The 21,135-nt window shown below is 41.2% G+C and overlaps 1 protein-coding gene across 1 annotated transcript in view; it reads left to right on the forward strand.

Annotated features, from left to right (window-relative positions):
• TCEANC2 (transcription elongation factor A N-terminal and central domain containing 2) overlaps positions 1-14,220 on the forward strand; it is a 30,219-nt gene extending 15,999 nt beyond the window's left edge. The window contains exons 4-5 of the mRNA XM_037498183.2: positions 6,178-6,371; positions 13,227-14,220. Of these exons, the coding sequence (XP_037354080.1) occupies positions 6,178-6,371; positions 13,227-13,415 (383 nt within the window). The 3' untranslated portion in view covers positions 13,416-14,220. The remainder of the gene's footprint in view (positions 1-6,177; positions 6,372-13,226) is intronic.
• The last annotated feature ends 6,915 nt before the right edge of the window (positions 14,221-21,135 follow it).

Raw genomic sequence — 21,135 nt, forward strand, 5'->3', positions numbered from 1 at the left:
AGACTGCCTACATCTGAAACCTGGCCCGGCTTCTTACTTGCTCTCTTCTTTGAATTTACTTAACCTCTTAATTCCTTGGCTCTCTACTTGTTAAGTGGGGGTAAAACACCTACTTCATAGGGTTGTTCTGAGGAGTAAACTAGTTAAAAGTATGTAAAACACTTAAAACAGTGGCTAACTTCATTATTATCATGAAGTTCCCATTGTGATCTAAAATTTATGATTTTGCCTTGTTTTTTCTAGAAGAGGGTTCCATAGACTCCCTCTCATCTTTTCCTGCCCCAAACTGGAGTGCCTTACCTGTCATCATTCTTCTTTGGATACTCCTCCCTCTTGCTGACAATCTTGCAAACCACTGGACCCCAAGACAGCCTTACTTCCTGCCTCTGCTGGGATGGTTTCCTGGTGTTGGCAGAGGCTCCTGACCAGTCTAGGTGGAGCTCCTCTGGGGGATATCTGTGGGATGTACTGCCCCCTGCAGGCCATGAGCGAGTGGGTCCACTGCTCTGGCCTGCATGTTGAAGCCCTCTGCCTTTTGACATCCTCTCAGGGCATGTGCTCTTCTGATTTGGGAATACCAAGTTGATGAACAACATCATTGTAAAAGAGCTTCACTGAATGCTTCCCGTGTGCCAGTCCCTATTAACAGAGAAGCACCGGGTATTAGGGCTTAAGGGTACAGCTATGAGTCAGGCTGCTTCTGACTTCCACACTTGCTGTGAAGCCATAGGCGAGGTACTGAGTTTCAGTTCCTCATATGTAAAAATGATATATAATAATACTATTTAATTCGTTTTTCATTATAAAAATTAAATGAGATAATTCCCATAAAATTTATAGTGGAAGCATCAAGAATCCTTGGCAATGGATAAGAGTTAGAAACTTTTCATTTCCCCATTGCCTTTGTATGTGGTTCTTTACAGTATAGTTCTATTATTTTGTTTGCAATTGTGTGATTTTCCCAATCAACTACATCCATATTCAAATGTTAGTACAAAACGAATTTGAAGTTAAATGTAAATGGCTTTCTCTTTGTTTGATTCAGCTCAGCAAACATTTTTTGTTTGTTCTGTGCTAGACACCATGGTGGGAACTGGGAGTAGGACTTGGAATAAGGTATGGATTTTGTTCTCAAGAAGTTTACCATTTAGAGGGGAGATTAAAGGGTAAGAGCACTGGAGTGAGAGAAAGGAGGAAAAGGGGTGGCATGGTGAGAGGTAAGGCCGAAGAGGTTCTTGATGACGGAGAGCTTGAATGCTATGCTTAGAAATCAACAAGAAATGGCTTTTGGTAAGGAAGTTATGTCATCAAATTGTGTTTCTGAAGGGTTATTTGGACTTCGGTGTAGAGGCTGAATTGGAATAGGCCACACTGAAAACCCAGATTAGTAAATCAGTGCAGTAGACCCATGGAGAGCTGAGGAGGACCAGAACCAGGGCAGCAGTGAGGATGGAGAGAGACTAAGAAAGAAAGGAAAAAGAGAGAAGAAATGTTAATGAGCTTGAAATGATGAGTGGATGGTGGTGGTATTGTGTGGCAACAAATACAGGAGTAGGGACTGAGGCTGCTGCTCCTGAGTTTCATTTTAGCAATGTTGACTGGATTCTTATAAAATAAATGGGTTGAGATGTCCAGCACCGGACCAGATATTTGGGCCTTGTGCTTAATGAGTGCCTTTGGGCTAAGATACCTAGTTGGGAGTCATCTGCTTGTAGGTGGGCATTGGACCTCAGGAATGGGTAAGATTATTCAGGCAAGGTAGGCGGAGAAAGAAGAGAAGAGGCCAAGCACAGCACCCCCACTGAGGTTCACAGATGATTAAAAGATGAGGCAAAGGGTGTGCAACCTGCAGAAGAGAGAGAGAAGGAAGTGGAGAACTGGAAACAGGTGGTGTCTCAAAAAAGCAGTGGAAAAAAGTATTTCAGAAGGAAGATGGCAGCAGTATCTGATGCCAGAGCAGGATCAAATAACATCCGGCTGGAGGAGGTCCATGGATTCAAGTAGAAGGATTCTGAGGGGCTTCTGCATCTTCATTTATCATATATAAAACTGGGTCATTCTTGGAGACAGAAAAGGATCAGGTGAGGAACACATGACAGGAAGGATCTCTATTCCAAAACACTGAATATACCTCTATTATAGCACAGCCCAGCTGTTAGGATTTATTACAGGTTGAGCAGCCCAGGAGATTGTGAGCTGAACTGCATAGATACATAGAGGCCCACTACACAGAAGAGACCCCTACTAATAATTGAATTATAAATTCTTCTAGAACTCTTTTTTCACTGCATATAAACAACTACATTTATATGTGCACACAGATGAAATTTAAAAATAAGATCGGGTTACACTGTGCATACTCTTCTGAGAACCTGCTCTTTTCACTTAACTGAGTTGTCATCTCTTTCCATGTTGCTACTGTAGAGCTGTCTTTATTGGCTCCAAAGTATTCATTGTTTGAACACACTATAATTTATTTAACAATTGGATCCTTGATGATGAACATGTGGATTGTTTCTGGCTTTTTGCTACCATGAATAGTACTGGCATAAATATTTTTTGTACTTCTATCTTCTTTGCATGCTTTGGCAGGGTGTGCATAGATTAATTCCAGGGATTCTCTTAATCATCTCTCTACTCTCAACACCAGGCATAAAGTAAATGCTCAGTAAAAAGTGTTAAAATGCCCCAAATTTAGGTCTCTGAGGTCCTGCATTGTCTCATTTATCATTGTATTTTTAGCATCTGCATCAGTGACCAACAGCACACAAAAAATTCTTCGCTGAATGAGTAATCGTAAACAGGGAGACCTCTGCTCAGAAAAGGAAGTATCAAGTAGTGACTTCAGGTTGAAGTGATGTGTGTTTCAGAAGTACCTCACTAAGCTTTGCCAACTCAGAAACACCTTGAGACATTTCTGATGAGTGCTCCGCATTCCTCTTCCTCTCTCTCCTTCTGTGTCATGAGTGTTGATGAACTCCTTTCCCCGGGCAGAAGAAAGGCTGAACAAAAATTGTTGATAAATAATTGGTTAGAGTGAGAAATTAAAGACTTTGTCTTCCTTTCAAAGTTTCGCTTCCTTTTCACCTCCGGGCTGATCTTCACAGAGCCTCTAAAGGCAGGGCAGTCTCCCAAGCATGGGACCTTGTACAAAGAGTAGACCGTTACAATATCTATGGAGAGAAAATGAGCCAAGCAAGTGTTGGACTGTGCAGTTCACCTAATCTGAGAATTTTTCTAAATGTTTTGACCATTTTTCTAAATTTAAATCCTTTTCCACTTCTCTTCATGAGCTTCATTTTTCTATTTCCTAGGTCTGGTCACTTATTTTTTGTGTGCCGTTCCATGTAATTTTAATTACCATTGCTTTATAATATCTTTGTAATAATCTTCTGTCTTAAGTTACACCTCATAATCCTTATTTTCAAAATAGTATATTATACCCCTACTTGCTTTTATTTCTGAAAGACGTCTGAAAAGATGTAGATGTATTCTAATAAAAATGGCCTGTTGAGATTTTTGATTAAGATTATATTAAATCTACAGATTCATTTCTGTTTTGACATCTTTATGCTAATCTTTCTGTCATGTAATATGGTACATTTTCTCCCTTAATTCAAATCTTCTGGTGTATATTTTAGTAAAAATATATATTGTTCTTCATATGGGTCTCTAATTCCACCAACTTTTACTGAACACCCACTCTCTCCAATCCCTACCTCCTACCACTGGCTCTCTCCTAAAGGTACGAAGATGACATGTCACAGTTCTTGCTCCTAAGGAGCTTTTTTGATGGGCAATAGAGATAACTGATCAGATAATGACAAGTGATTATAATACTTATTATGATCAACACAGAAGCACAAAGTGCTAAGGAAGCAGAGAAGAGGGCTACCAACCAAGGCTGAAAGTATTGAGGAGGACTTCCTGGAAGAGGGGACTACTGAACTGAGTTTTAAAGGCAGTATGAAAGTTAACCAGACGAAGAGGGAATAAAAGTATTCCAGTCAGACAGATTGTTCCCCGGAGTATATGTTCAAAAGAAAGAGACAAGAAAAAATAATTGCAACATTTTAGGAGATGCACAGAGCTATTGTATAGGACACAGTGGAATAGTACCTGGAAATGTAGCTAGAAAGTAGATGGGATGGTGGCAGATTATGAAGGGACTTGTGTGGGCATAGAGTTGAAAGGTTAAGTGGAGGGGTGAAATGACCAGATTTGTTTTAGAAAAATTTTCCCTAAATAGAAAATAATAAAGTTAAATGGAGACCACTTTGGCTGCAGTATGGAAGATGGCATTGAGGGGTTCCAAACAGGCAGAGAGGCCAGTGTGTATAGGTGAATGGGGGGCTTTTGGAGTCTTCTGGAGTGACATGCCCTATGGCAAGGGCAGTGGTAATAAGGATGGAGAAAAAGGGGCAGTTCCAAAGGTAGGTACACACACAAACAGCACCTGGGCACACTCACACCCCGCCTCTTGTTAATGTGTTGCTGAATGGTTTAAAGTTTTTACTAGTTTAAGCAGGACTTTTCCCTTTGTATTCTGACTGGTTATTGCTACCCTAAGGGAGCAACTGATTTTTAAAAATGACACCTTGCATTCTTCTACTTCCTGACTAAGGATTTTGTTGATTTCTTTGACATTTATATATATATATATATATTTATTTTTACCAAAACACATATATATCATTATCCTTCATTTTTCCTATTTTTATTATAAATATCTCAAACATAATAAAAAATGGAATAATATAACACACTCCCATATACCTTTCACCTAGCTTTAATAACTTAAGATTTTGTCCCACTTACATCATCTTTTCCTTTTTTGTGTTTTTGTGCTGCTATTTTTAAAAAAGATTTATTTATTCATGCATATAAGAACCAGGGTATTAGCCAGATGTGCCGGAGGGTGAGAGGATTCACCAGAGACAGAGTGGGGAACAGAACTGTCAGACTGACTGAAATACACTGCTGAGGGGAGCAGTGGGCAATACAGGAGAGGTCTGCCTTGCCATGTGGATATCTCCCTGGCCGACTGGGAGTCGAACCCACGCTGCAGAGGCTGCAGACAGATTCACAGTGCTGCGCTCAACTGGGAGGCCCTTGTGCTGCTATTGAAGTATTTTAAAGCAGAATCTCAGATCTTTTGTCATTTCAGCTTATATATTTCTTTAAAAAAAGGATGTTTTCCCATATAACCACAATACCATTAATCATGCTTAACAAAATCAACACTGTTTCCTTGATATAATTTAATACCTAGTATATATTTATATTCCTTGTTTAAAAAACATCTTTTACTACTTGGTTTGTTTCAGTTAGGATTTGATTCACACGTATTTGGTAACTTGGACTTAAAAGACTTTTCTAATCTTTAGCAGATTCTAACCCTATTCTGTTTAAAAAATGCCATTGCATATAGAAGAAATCATGTCTGTTTACCTCTACTATTAATATATAATGTGTATTCTGGTTCTCATGTTTTCTATCAACTGGAGGTTAGCTTTGAATGACTAGTTGGATTTTGGTTCATCTTTTCTTTGTGGGGAGGGTGCGAAACTACTTCCTTGGTAGTGCTATAAGGTGTTACCTCTGTCTGATAGTCCCACTCTTAGGGATGCTATAATTGATCAGGGGTTCAGGTGAGGAGAGCTCACCCCTCCATTATAAATTTCCCCCATCAACTTTTCAGGGAGTGAATTCATCCACTAATGATTGTCACCTGAATGAATTATTTCATGATGGGCCAAAATTTTTTCTGTCAATCTTTTCACATTTTTTAGCTGAATAAAGAACATTCCCTCACCAGCTGGGGCTATTTGGTTGTCCTGAAATGTAATATATACTGAAAAGATAAAATAAATGCATAATTCATATTCTTTTATTGTAATTTTTTTGGATAAGGAGTTGGTACCTTATTCTAAGTATCTGGGTAATGCTTCTATGTTATGATTATATTGGCTAGTCCAGTGATTCTACCCCATGATTATTCTATTATCTCAACCTTTGAGAAGCGCATCTACGTTTGCTCAGGAGCCATTGCATACCTAAGGAGCCTCACATCCTAGGTATGTGAATGCCTTTCTAAGTGCCACATGTCAGTCCATCTTGTCCTTTCTTTTCAGAAGGCCAACAATCTTTCCTTTGGTTTCTCTTCTCTTGTTCCAGGTCACACCGTGAACAAGATGCGTCAACATTCAGATGCAGAAGTGGCTTGTCTTGCCAGAGAGGTTTACACTGAGTGGAGAACTTTCATTGAAAAACATTTGGATAGGCCGTCTATTGAAGTCCGAAGTGACTCCAAGACTGAGACATTGAGGAAGAATGCCCAGAAATTACTCTCAGAGGCCTTGGGATTAGAGGTAATGTCTTGGTTAGAATGTGATTACTAGGCTTTCATGATTTCATAATGGACTTTCATAGTCTCAGTGTTGTGGTTTTTCTTTGTTTAACTAGTTCTTCGAACTGGTTTTTCTTTAAGGATTTTGGATTTGTAAGCATTCTGGGAGACAATGACGTAGAAAGAGTGCAGGCTTTGGAACTAGCAAGGCCTGGGTTAAAAACCTGGCTCCTAGTGCATGCTGGTTACTCACTGCTTGTGCAGTGTGGTATACCTTAGGCAAGCCCCTTAATATTTCTGAGACTTTATTTTTTATCTGTAAAATAGGGTTATAATTTCTATCACCTTAGATGGTTAGGTTAATAAAATAAACAGTTTATATACAGGAATAGTGTAGTGCCTGCTAATTACAAGTCATGTAATGAATGCTGATTCTTTCCCACTGAAAATTCTTACCCTTCTCATTGAAGCAAAAATTCTGGGTTGGACTATGCTGTTAGATATTGATGGAAAAATAAATAGTTGTCTATTGAAAAGGCTCTACTCTCTCCTTTTTTGTTAACACTCATACCTTTACTTCTGAAGTATAAAATCAATTGACTAGATATAATCCCTATTATCTTCATAGCCAGCTTCAGATGATGTTAGTTGTTTGAGTTACATATCCTGAAGAGGGACTTTTGCTTGCTCACAATAATTTTAATCATCATCATCAAACAAATCTTATAGGGCAATTAATATTCTAAATCTATATTTTTCCTATTCTCAAGATATTCATATTAAAATATCCTTAAAAGATAATATTAATAAAAGAAACAACTCAGAAGTATGGATTAAATTTGTTACTGCATTCTCTGAAAATATATTTTAACCTTTCTGTCTCAATAATACATCCACAAAGAAAAGGCAAATGGACTGGTGGCATATTATTTTCTTTTTAAAGTTTTGGATTTTTTTAATATAACCTGATGATAGAAAATGAGAAAAACATAGAAAGGAAAAATGAAATCACCATCGAATCCCTTTTTTCGCCTCCCAACATAATGTTAACATTTTGGTGCATTTCCTCTTTGGTAAATTATTATTATTCTTTAAATGAATGTTGGGCAAATTATGATTATCCCAGATTTATTAAGAACCAATTTTATATGTCAAATGTTCCATAAGAAGTTTTTGGTGAGTCTTCTCACCAACCCCGCCTCTGACCTACATCCCAGTTCTTGTATGCATAAATAAAAATAAATATTGATTATTTAAATAACATTGCAGGAATTTGACATACAATTATTTACATTTGCATTCTCTCTTTAATCTTGATCAGTATCATTTTGTATAACCTTTCCTAGATATTTTTATCACATTTATAATTTTTAATGTGTATTTAATGGTATACTGAATTGATATGCTATAGGTTTGCTTAACTTTTCCTAAAGGAAGCTTTAATGTGAATATGAAACCCTTAGAAGGAAAAAAATGTGAAGGTTGTAAGTCTAATTTTCCAGAGTATCGATTAGCTGACAAGACTTGCTATTTGATATTTTAAGTGAAGTTTGTTTTTTAAATAAGTCAAAATTCCTACAGAAACATAGAATGTGGGTATATAATATGTAGTTAATGTGGTGGTAAATACCAGTTCCCTGTGGTATCTTTTTAAGTAAATGATAATAACGAAGCTATGCTTGTAAGGATTAATGAGCAGTTTGCCTGCTATATTAAACTCCATAATAATTATCCTTTTAGTTTATCCATTAATTATCCTTTAAATGGCATATCAAGTGGTAAGCACTCATGTGTTACAAAGCAAAGTTAAAAAAGTGATACATTCGTTAGTGCTTTCCAACATAATTGGAAAAAATATCAGATTAAGCATAGTTGAATGATTTTGTTCCTAAAGAGTAAATTTTAAATATTAAAAGAGTGCCTCTTACTGTCTTCCTTGGCCAAAAAAAAAAAAAAAAAAACAAAAAAAAAACTGTTTTTCTTGCAATAAACAGCATTTGGTAGTATTTTTATCAGTTTGGCATGTCAGAGAATATAAATACAAACACTTAGAGTTAACGCTTAGCACCTATCATCATCTGAAACATTGCCATATTGGGGTAAATCAGCGAGCCATCTAATCCAGTATTTGGTCTTTGACAGTACCCAGTGTTAAATGCATTCAAATTGGATAGCAGTTCTCCATAAATGGACAACCGTTGGGTAAATTATTGACCCAGTAACTACAAAACCCTTACAACTTGATCCTACCATGTGTTTTTACAAATCTACTCATTACGTTTTTGTAGACAAAAATGTTGCCATGTTATTTGTTTTGGTCTTATCCTTTAGTGTAGTGGAAGCCACAGATGAAGAATGTAGACACACACAGTCCAGAGGTGCATCTCTTTACTACTCTACAGATCTTGCTTTCCAGATTCATAGATTGTTTCCTTGTTCTTGGAGTAATGGAATAGATGAATAAAAACTCCATTGTTGAGACCCAGGCTCCATTCCCCTTCCGGGTCTTCTTTGTTCTTCAGTCTTTTAGATCTTTCCTCATATGAACATCCCCTGTGGTGTCATTCTCTTACTTCCCCTTCCTCATTATCCACTCTCCTTCCTACCTCATGGCCTATGATCATTTTCCTATTATGTCATTAAAAAAAATGAACCTGATTCTCAAAGTGAGCCTGTATCATTAAGAGTTATGAAACACTGACTGGTTGGCCCAGTTGGTTGTCAGATGGTGCTAATGAGATCCAGGTCAGGGGTACTTCCCCATATGGGACTGTTAGTTTTTCCTTTGTTTAATGGCCTCAGCCTGCACCTCTGGCTTTGACCAGCTCTCTCATGAATGTATTCAAGTGGTCAAAAAGGAGTGCGGATGGATATGTACAAATCCAGTCTTGTTACTGGAAAACTCCTGTGATAGTTCAACAATGTTTAGTAATACTACTGCTATTGCCAGGGAAAAATACAAACATAAATGATTGTAGCCACTATCCTCAGTAAGCTCACTATCTCCTGTCTCTGATAGCCTGAAATGAGCAACGAAATATAAGGTAGGATGAAATAGTGCTGAAATAGTGATCCTAGCAAGTGGTGTAGACACTGGAAGGAGAGTACAGTGAAATCTGATGGTGGAATCTGGGAAGGTTTCATGGTAGAGAGAGCAATTGAATTGGATTTTGTAAGAGGGGATAGGGATTTTGCTGACTAGGAAATATATATACAGTGGAAATATTATAATTCACATTTTATCTGTATAGGATAGGATGTTATTGAAAGGGGGGTTATACAATCGAGGAAGGGACATTCATTCAACAAATTTTTTTAAAGATTTATTTATTTATGCATACAAGAGCTGGGGTACAGGCCGGAGGTGTGGGGGGTGAGAGGATTCACCAGAGACAGAGTGGGGAACAGCACAGGTGACTGAAATACACTGCTGAGGGGATCAGCAGGTGAGACAGGAGAGGTCCGCTGTGCCATGTGGGTTGCTCCCTGGCCGGCTGGGGATTGAACTTGTGCTGCAGAGGCTGCGGATAGCTTTATAGGTTGTGTCTTAACACTTTGTGCCACCAGGGAGGCCCCTCATTCAACAAATATTTAATGAGCGCTTACTGTATGCCAGTATGCTGGGCATGGGGAATATAGAAATTGATATAACATTGTGTCAACCCTAACGGGGCTCCCAGTTTTTTGAGGGAGATAAACAAATAAATAGTTAAAATACAGTGTGGAAAGTTTTGAACTTAAAGTAAAGACATGAATAAGACTGTTCCCTTGCTTTTAAAGAACTTACAGATGTAGCAGGCACCACTATCGACTATGGCACCATTTTCTACGGGGTCCAGAATCTTTAATGAAAGAGCTGGTCATGTTTTATATCTTCTCCCATCTATAGCCAATTTGTCCAGGATAGGACAACAGCATCACACACACTCAGCTCACAGGTACAAAGAGGTAAGGCAGGGAATGTCAGACTCTGTTTCTGAGAAATATGAACTGGAAAATACTAAAAAAACAACAGTGGGCATGTTGAAACAGAGGGATAATAGAGTAGTTATGAGGAAGCAGACACACATGGGTAAAGATGTGTAGAATATGGAGAGAATAGGAGGTTAGAACTGATAGTAAGACAAATGGAGAGGAGCAAGAACCTGTGAGAAAGGGACCAGGCAGATCATGGAAGACACAGAAAGAATATGGTCCCTAAATAAATCACTTGGTTTCTTACAATATTCTATTTCCATTTCCATTCATACAGATCTGTCTCCCAGCAAAGACCTTTTCTCAAGGTCTCAGTGAGATTCTAATCCTTTGACCCAAAAGGGTTCACTAATAAAGCATCAGGCTAGGACTCACTGGAAAGGACTCAACAACTTGGGTAGGATTGTTCAAAGGCAGTAACAAGACAGGCACTTTTCACTGTGTAATGGAATTGTTATACACACGGTTACATGACAAATCATTTTCCCTTATGAATTACATTTTAACATCACCAATGTTTTTCTTCTTTTCTTCATTCTGATTGGCCTTCCTTTAACAAGAGACATGCATGAGAATTGCTAAATGCTCGCTTCCCAGTTGCGTCATGTTGCTGGTATAGCACCTGCGCCACTGCCCCATGGTTACCTACGTGTCCATCTCCTTTCCAGACTAGGGCTGTGGGGTTTTTTCCGCTCATTGTCTCCTCCTAAATCATACCAGACTCAAAGTAGTGCCGTGGTGACTACTTACTGGATGAAGTGTGTGTGAGTGTCAAGCTCTGTGATTTCAAGGCGCACTCAGTGTTCTTTTTTTGTATATATATACACTCCTCTTTGATGGAATGGCCATGATCTGTTTTGCAAATGCACACATACCCTTCTGCTAATGACCACTACCTGTTAAGTGAATCTCTTTACACATGCTGGACAAATGCGGGGCGTATAGCCTGACACCCTTCCAGCCTCCTAGCGTAGTCTGGTACCAGGGCTCTCTCAGGCTGCCAACCTAGTTCAATGCCCACACAGGAGGCCATGAAAACCTCAAGGCCTCTTGGGTTCTAGAGAGCTGTGGTGCCAAGTACACTCTCTCCAGCACAAGTCAGGGAGATGATCAATCAGTTGTCAGGGCCTCCAGCTCCCAGAACATCTCTCATCTGCTATACTCTGGCAGATGCCTGGACCTGCACTTCATTCTCTCTCAGTCCCATTCTGTTCCCTGGTAGGATCCTTTTTTCTTTCAAGTTCCTTTTTTCCTACTTGTTTTGGTCTATCTCTTACTACGGGACATTTTATCAAATGTCAGGTAATCTTTTTCTTTTTGGGGTGCATTTTTTAAGTAAAATTATAATACTTACATGAGTGAACAAAAGAAATATGTGCAGCTCAGTGAATTTATCACAAACACCCACTTCCCATGGTCAGATCCTACTCATTCTCCATCTCTGATTAAACATCATTTTCTCCCAGAGCCAGGCACTGTCTCGAGGCTTGGGTCCCTCTGCTGTTCCCCAGCCTCCACACTTGTTCCTGCCCCCTTTCCTGGCACTCAGTACACTTACAGTCCCTCTAGCTGCCTGGCTTCTCCTGGACTGCTCTGCTCTCCATGGAGTCAAGGACTCTGCCAGCCATGACTGGAGAGCCCAAGAGCAGAGCCTGGCACACAGTAAGTGCTGAATAAATATTTGAATGAGTGGCAGAGATAGGGGAAGGGATGAAGGGAAATCTGGGAGAGAGAAAAATGTATTTCCTATTTTTAAGGAACCTCACTATCAGGGAAACAAACTAAAATCATAGATTTTTATGAAGTGTTTTGTCAATGACTAGGGGAAGCTCAGGACATTGTGGCAGCCACAGATCTTTTAGTCCTTTAAATAGGATTTGATTGTTGCTTTTTGTCTTGTAGCTAAGCTTTGCCACACAAATAGGACTGTGTTTCCTAGGGAGAGCACTTTGCCCAGGGAATGTATACCTGCGCAGAGGCAGAGGCCCGGGAAAGCAGCTTAGGGTGCTCTGGCTGGGCTGTGCTCAGGTCTACAGAGGTGAATAGTAGAAGATGGGCCTAGAAAGGAAGATAGTGAGGGGGCCCACATCACCCATTATGGTCTGGATCCAGACTGTGGAAAAAGTTCCAGACCTGTCCTGCTTTGATTAGGTCTATGACAGCAGGCGGTCTTGGATCTGAACCAGACCCCCCAGAATTGCTACAGGTCCCATCCCCTTGGCTTGCTCTGCTTAGCTGACCCTGCAGAGGTTGCTGCAAACTCAACTGGTCTCTCAGAATGTCGTGGAGGCAATTAGTATCGTGAAAAGGAAGAAACTTGAACTTTGGAATCAGAGGCTCCTGTGGTCATAGTCTCAGCTCTGCCTCCTAGTAGTTACAAGACCTTGGACCTTTACCTCAGAACCTGTTTTCTCATCTGTAAAATGAGATAATGGGAGTTGTGAGCATTAAATGTAAAAAGTGATTTATAAACTGCTCTACACATATATTAGGATCTAGATCCAGTGTTTCTAAAATGCTGTAAGGGGTTAAAAGGCACTTTAAAAACAAAAAAAGTATGAACTGTTATACTGATTTATTATCCTTGGTCGGCGTTTCCTGGCTGGTAACGTACAGGGCCCAGTAGCCGTTGCTTAGTTCAGGCCAGTTTCCTGTTATAATGGCAAATATTACCACCCGGCAGGGGTTGTGAATGAGGTCCCTGTCACGAAGCACATGGCCTTGTTCCTTAATTGCCAGGGTGGAATTAATTTGCTCTTCCTGTTTCTCTTGTGACAGGAAGTAGATGTCCTTGAATTTCACTTGATTAATGGAGGGCTCTGAGCAGAGTGCTCCAGCCTCTCTCATTTTTAATCCTTACGCAATGCAAGGCTCTAATTTGATAATTTTGCTGTTTTTTTAGATGGATCACCTACTGGTTGAAAATATTGAGCGGGAAACGTTTCATCTCTGTTCCCGCCTCATTAATGGGCCTTACCGGCGGACGGTGAGGGCCCTGGTCTTCACATTAAAGCACCAAGCTGAAATCCGGGCTCAGGTGAAGAGCGGCTCGCTGCCCGTCGGCACGTTTGTACAGACCCACAAAAAGTGACCTGAGGATGGATCCAACATGGGGCTGGGCAGAAAGGAAAATGGGCCTCTCTCTCTGCCATTCAAAGACTCTTTTGAGTTTGGGCGATGGCTGATGCTGGCTGAGCTAAATTTTCCCATGGTGCCATTCCCTCAGACGGGATGCAGCGCCCTGGGAGACAGACCGGCTGGAGATGCTTCATTAGCTGTGGTGCACCAGGCCTGCCTAATAGGACGTGTGCTGGCCGTCACTGGGAAGCACAGTACAGTTGCCATCACCCAACACCGTGAGAGGGTGACGAATTTCGCTGTGAGTATGCGAAGGACACCTCTAAACTTCCCCCATGTCTGGCAGATGAAGTCACTGCTTTATTTCTCTACCCTGCAGGTAACTGAAACTCAATTACCTCCGCCGCTCACTTGGTTCCATCCCCCCAAGTTTAGCCAGCTCCTGTGCCTCTCAGAACTCCCCGGTCTGTTCTCTTTGCTGTACCCCAGGGGTGAGCCCACCAGAGCCAGCCACTACCCCTTCTTCCCACAACTCACTTATCTGAACGTTTCAGCTCTCCCTGGAAGACCTTCTGCCTTGGTCTCCAGAGCCCCCATGCTGGGGCTTCTAATGAGGAACTGGCCTGAAGCATCCCACGCCTCGGGGTTTATTTGAATATGTTGCCTCTCTTGGTGTAGGGCTCTGTAGACGATACATAATGAAATTTCTCTTGAAATGAATTACCATGGTAGAAAAGAAATACATGTGTATTTTTAAATGAGATTCGTGTTTACTCGCCTGCTTGACAATTATGTAAATGATATTTGCTTTTTTAAAACAGTAATAAATTGGGACTTTTCCCCCCAGAACAAAAGATATGGATTGTTCATTGAAAAATGCTTGGGGTGGGGCCTCCCTGGTGGCGCAAGGGGTTAAGCCCCGCACTATGAAGCAATCCACAGCCTCTGCAGCACAAGGTTGAACCTCGGCTGGCCAGGGAGAAACCCACATGGCAAGGCAGACCTCTCCTGTCTCACCTGCTGCTTCTCTCAGCAGTGTATTTTAGTCAATCTGCCTGTTCTGTTCCCCACTCTGTCTCTGGTGGATCCTCTCAACCCCGCATCTCTGGCCTGTACTCCAGCTCTTGTATGCATAAATAAATCTTTAAAAAAAAAATGCTTGGGGTGGAGAAAGAGTTTAGTTGGTGGAATAAAAGAATGAATGGGCAAGAATTGGAGGGAGGTAGCACTACACAAAACAAGGTTTTTTATGTTGGGGGAAATCAGAACATGTTTGTAACCTGAAAAGAAGGAACCGATTGAGGGGCCTTCCCGGTGGCGCAGCGGTTTGAGCGCAGCGCTGTGAAGCAGCAGCGCTGGTTCAATTCCCACCCGGCCCGGGGAGATTTCCACATGGCGCGAAAGACTTCTCCTGTCTCGCCCGCTGTTCCCCTCAGCAGTGTATTTACCCTCAACAGTGTATTTACCCTCAGCAGTGTATTTTGGTCCTTCTGCCCGTTCTGCTCCCTGCTCTGTCTCTGGTGGATTCTCTCATCCTCCCGCGCCTCTGGCCTATACCCCAGTGCTTATATAAATAAATAAATCTTTAAAAAAAAAGAAGAAGGAACCGATTGAAAAGGAGAGATTTTAAATCCACAAAAAGAGGGTGTGAGTTATAAAGCAAGGACTGAAGGGAAGGGACTAACATTGTCTGCCTTCTAAGTGCTAGATACTCTCCTAAGGTAATTTATAAACATGTATAATCATCTTTATGTAGCTTTAAAAAATATCCTGTTTAATCCTCTCACCTATTGTATTAGGTATTGTTTTTTCATTTATTCAACAGCCATTTACTGAGCACCCAGTCCATGGTGCACTGTAGGTATTTAACTGTAGCTACAGGTGAGACCCAGAGGCTCGTCAAGCAGAAGTACTTGTTTGGTTTCCTGCTGCTTGTAACTGTTGGAACCAGAATAACTGAGCACTTGCCATGTGCTCAGCACTATGGTAGACATTTTAAAAATATAATGATAGTATATCTAATTAAAGAAGAGAAAAATGAAGCTTAGAATGACTTAGTAACTTATCCAAGGTAACATGAATGGTGTATAGCAGATTCCAAACCCAGGTCTCTTTACTATCTACAGTCTCCCTGATGGATTCAGCCATTTCGCAGTTTCAGGCATCATACACATGCCGCTGACACTCCAATTCGTATTTAAGCCCATACCTGTCCCAAGTTTCAAATGATCTCTTCTAGATGTTCTACTAGCATCTCAGATATAACTGTCTTCTCTCACCTAGCAAAACTGGCAACCCAGAGGCTCCAGCTAGGAACCTGGGTTAAGCATAACTTGACCTTCCCCACCCTAGACATGTTCTCTCCCACCCACACCCAACCAAATCCTGATGGTTTTACCTCTCACAGATATTTAGGTAGACTGTCTTGCCTCATCTCCCTTTCTAGCACCACTTTAGGACTTTATTCTCTCTTGCCTCGATGACCACATGGCTTCCCATCTGGTCCCTCTGCCTCCAGTCTTAACTTCTTCAAATTCACCTCTGCACTAGAGACAGAGTGGCTTATCAAAATTGGAGATGCTGCTGTGTCACTTCACCTGTTGAATATTTTCACTTGTATTTTCTCTCTGGAATGCTACTTTCTATTTCATTTCCTCTCCCGCCCCTACTGTGGAACCCTGTGTACTGTTCTATACATACTCACATGTTCAGTGGTTATGCTTTGGATTCTGTCTCTCCACCATAAGTTAGAAATCCTGTCTTACACATCTGGTTATGTATCTTCAGTGCCTAGAACAGTGCTCGCCCCATAGTAGTTCCCAACAAATATTTGTAGACTTAAGGGGTGGCCAGGTGCCTGTGCTCTTTCTGCTTCCACCCTTGTTCTCCCTATCATCTGTTATCCATAAAGTAACAAGAAATGTAACCTGGTTACTTTTAAACCTTCTAAAATGTAAAACAAATTTTATTTCTTACCTGTTCGAAAACTTCTAGTGGCTTCCATTTCACTTAGAGTGAAATTGTAAGCCCTTAACATATCCTACGAGGCCTAATATAGCCTGTTTCTATATAGTCCGATATAGACTTTATTTCCTAATGTTCCTAATCTTCTCTCTCTTTCTCACAACTCTGTAGTTCCACTGGCTTCCTTGCTGTTCTGAACTCATATGCCAGGTGTACTGCTGCCTCAGGACCTTTGCATTTACTCTTCCCTGATTGCAGTGCTCTTTCCACAGTACCTGCCTGTTACTGACATTACTTTATTCAAGTCTCTGTTTGCCATATCAGGAAGATCTTCATTAACTATCCTAATTAAAATAGCATTCCCTCCAAGCATTTTAAAATAGTCTACCATGCTTTACTTAAATATAGAGTATTTACTACCCCGAAACAAGTATTTATTTCTTTGTTGTCTATTGTTCCCCCTTTAAGAATTTAAGTTTCATAAAAGCAAAGTCTTTGCTTCATTCCCAGCTATATTGCCAACATCTAGAACAAAATTTGGCACAAGCTAGGTCCTCTATTTAATGAATAGTTGAATGACTAGTGGTGGGTGTACAGGAAAGACCTATAATCCAATCAGGGAATACTTCCTGGAGGAGGCAATACCTGTATACAGTCTTAAGGGGCAGAAGCAGGTAATTAGGTAGTTCAGGTATATATCTGGCAGAGAAAGCAGAATATGGAAAGACTCACAAGTGTGAGATACCTGGTAGGTGACTGGAATGGTTGGCATGCAGGACACTTAAAGAAGAGTGACTGGAGATGAGGCAAATGGAAGGTAAAGACCAGGACCAAATGTGAGGGGTGTAGAACATCCATTGAATGTGGGCTGATTCCAAACAGGAACTGGTTAGGTTTTTTTTCTTAATAGATTGTGTAGAAGAGAACTTGGAGCAGGGAGAGGGAGTAGGAGGCTTCATTTATGAACAACCAAAGGATCCTGATAATTAAGGAACCAAAGGTAAGTTGAAAACAAATTGCTCACTGACTGAAAGGCGACAACAATGATAGTTGGAGGGAAACGTGATTGCAGAGATATGCTTGGAGATTTGGAAAGCAAGCTGTGTTACCGTGACTGTTTTCTCCCCAATGCACATGTGGAATTTCCACAAATGCTAGTAGAAATATTCTGAGGGCTTGCTGAAGCAAGGAGGCTTGCAGACACCCATTCAAGATTGCCTATTCCACTGAAAGGCACCTCTGAGCCCCCGGTGTGTTAGAAAATTAAAGGGTCAGCTCTTGAAATGGGGTGAGAGAACTTTCTAGGGTCTCTGAGTTACCTGTAAGTATAGGCCTGAAAATGTCTTCTAAATGTGTTCAGTTCTAGAGGAAATGTGGGCAAGTAAATACCATTAGACCCTGCCCCAGCAGTTTATTGATCCTTTTCTTGCAGTAGTTAAATTGGAGGTCCTAGTCCTTTGGGTAGGGATTGAGTCTTTTCATTCATTCACTCAGCAAACAAATGCTACCCATCCGTGGTATAACAAGGACTAGACTGATACTGGGGAACTGCATTAAAACAGATAGCACTTCTACCCATCAGGAGAAATTAGCCTGAAACCACTCTTTTGTCTGATAGAGAGACAGACAGAGGTAAATAATTTCAGTATAGTATATTAGGTGTTTGTTTAAAATGTTGAGCTAGTGGGGAAGGGAGTAATTAACACCATTTTGAGGAAAGGGAAGTCAAGTTTTCACAGAGTGAACATCTGAAACAAATTGCAAAAGACAGTAAGAATTCTCAGCAGAGGATCAGGGTGTGTGCAGAAGCACAGGTGTAATGCCCATGCTTGCTTCAGCAAAGGAAAATGCTATGGGATGGTGGAGGAATTGGATTCTTGGGAATGGTGGAGAGAAATGGGCAAAAAAGTAGCCAGGACCTTGAGACCTCATGAAGGAGTTTGGACATTGGCCTTCAGATGAGAGCTCATGGGAAGTTTTTGAGGAGGTGAGGAGTCTAATAAGACGTGTGTTTTAGAAAAATAAAAATGTTCCTATGTAAATAGATGTTTAAAAAATTTTAAAAAACTTAAAACCCAGCAAATTTAAGGCAAAGGAAAAAAACATGAGAGTCAGTATATTAGAGATTTTTTTTTGACATATGAAGTTTTGAGTTAACCAAACAGATCTCATTAGAGACTCCCAGGTTTGAAAAATGGCAGGAAGCTCAGATAACGCATTTACTGTGTTCATGGTGAAGGAATAGGCAGCTGGCCTTTTTTCATTTATACAATATCAGGTTCTTAAACTTGTGCCTGTCAACTTTAGTTTTCTTTCGCTGCAGCCTCAGGCCTCAAAGCCTCACTCTGAGGTTGGTAATGTGTTTTGGATGCGTTTATCACAGCCAGATGGGGTGAGGGCTCAGTTTGTTACTGCCCATTATTGCTATAGAAGGGAGTCCATCCAGAAAACAAGGTTTGGGGAGCTTCGATTAGTTTGATGATGCTGCCTTGGTTTCCAAGGAGAGATGGTTTGATTGGATGACACAACCAAAATGATACAAATGCTGTCAGGATAGACTTACCCATTAATGAGGAGGTGGGTTTCAAGATCCAAGAAGACCAGGGTGTCCAATTAAATGCAGCTCTTTCATCTTGTTAAAATTATTCATTCATTGTGTGTTTATTGAGTTCATATGTACCAGATCCGAGGGCACAGGGATTAAAAAAAGACCAAGTCTCTGGCCACATGAAGCTCATGCTTAGTGAAGGAGTCAGATAAACTATAAAAAAAAAAGGCAAATGATTATGAATTACGGATAGTTAGAAAAGCCAATAAATATATTAAAAGATGTTCAACCTCATTGGAAATCAGGGAATGGCACAGATTAATCCCATCTTTGAAGACTTGAAGGCTGCAGGGATGGTAATTCCCATTATATCTGTTTAACTCACCGGCCTGACTTCTGCAAAGAGCAGATGGATCCTGGAAGATGGTGGTGAATGACAGCAAAATCAACAAAGTGGTAGATCTCTTTGCAGCTGCTGTGCCAGATGTGACCTCTTTCCTAGAGCACATTAATGTGTTCTCAGGTACGCGGTACACAGCCTCTGATGTGGTGAGTGTTTTCCTCACCTGTCAGAAAGGAAGATCAGACAAAAGTGAAAATCTATAGACTTGCCTGCCTGAAAAGACCTGTATGCTTAGATATTGCCCAGAACATCTATTTGGGCCACATGAGCAAGAAATGGCAAGTATGTAAGAAATCTTAGACACTTGCAGTGCGAGAGTGGGAGAAAACACTGTGAAGCTTCAGGGGCCAGGGATATCTGGGGTGTGCCAGGAACACTCCATCCAGAGTCAAAGACAAAATCATTAAGAAGGAAGCACGATGTGTGATAGGCTTCTTCGGATTTTGGAGGCAGCATATTCCACACCTGGGGCTACTACTCCATCCCATATACTGCACTACATACAAAGTTGCCAGTTCTGATGAGGCCTAAAGCAGAAAGGGGCTCAGCAGCAGGTCGGGCTATAATACAAGTAGCCATGCTGTGTGGACCATGTGATCTGGCAGAACCCAGGGTTTTGAGGTATCTGTGGTGGGAAAACGTGTATACAGAGTTTACAACAAAGTCTAGAAGGAAAATCACAACGTAAGCCCCTGGGTTCTGGAACAGGGCCATGCCATCTGTATCCAGGAATGACATACATTTCAGAAAACAGATTGTGACTTGCTATAGGGTTTTGGTACAGAGAGCATGTCTGACCACAGATCATCAAGCCAAAGCCTCCCATCATGAGTTAGATTCTACCAGACTCCACCAGATCATCAGGTAAGACATGTCCAGCAGCAATATAACTGGATGCGGTACAACTGGGATTGGGCACAGCAGGGCCAATGGACAGAGGTGGCTACGAGCAGGTAGCCCAGATATCCATGTCCCCCACCACCTTTGTGTCAGTGCCTGTCCCTCAGCCCATCTATGGCTACCTGGGGAGCTCCATATACCAGCCAGAGAGAAGAGCCAAGCTTTGTTCATGAGTGGGTCAGTTCAGTACATGTGAGCAAGCCCAAAATAGACTGTTGCTGCACTGCAGCCTCCACAGGGGGACCTTGAAAGATAACAGAGGGGAAATTCTCGCAATGGGCAGGACACTGAATAGCACAACTAGTTGTCCACTTTAGATCTCATAGGCAATGGTGAATAACTTGTCTGGTTGGTTAGAGGCCTGGAAGGAGTAAAATTAGAGAAATGGAGACAAGGAGGTCAGGAGTAGAAATCTATACATGGGAGTGGGAGTGGGCACCAAGTGTGAAGATCACTGTATTCCATGTTAACCCCCACCAGAGGGCGTCCACCGCGGAAGAAGCACTACACAACCTCAGGTGTTGATATTAACCAGCCTCTACCTCAGGCTGCCCCAGAACTGGCACAGCGGGTCCATAGAATGACCAGGATGGCATGGAGAGAGGGTATGTGAGGACAACAGTGTGGGTTCCCACTCACTAAGACTGATGGAGCTATTGCTGATGTTGAGTGTTCAACCTGCCAGTCTGAGGCCAACCGAGTCTCAGATGCATCTCCATCCTTCGAGGAGAGCAACCAGCCCCTTGACAAGTTGGTTTATATTAAGCTCCTTCTACTCTGGAAAGACCGTCAATTGTTTTCCACTGAAGTAAACACATTCCAGATACAGTTTGGCTTATTCAGATATAGAAGAGTTTACCGGGTATGAATGGGAGAATTCACATTCCAGATACAAGAAAAGGTATGTGCAAGCCAGCG

Source organism: Talpa occidentalis, unplaced genomic scaffold (assembly GCF_014898055.3).
Source record: "Talpa occidentalis isolate TD23 unplaced genomic scaffold, MPIMG_talOcc4v2.1 talOcc4.9, whole genome shotgun sequence".
In the NCBI taxonomy this organism is placed as follows: domain Eukaryota; kingdom Metazoa; phylum Chordata; class Mammalia; order Eulipotyphla; family Talpidae; genus Talpa; species Talpa occidentalis.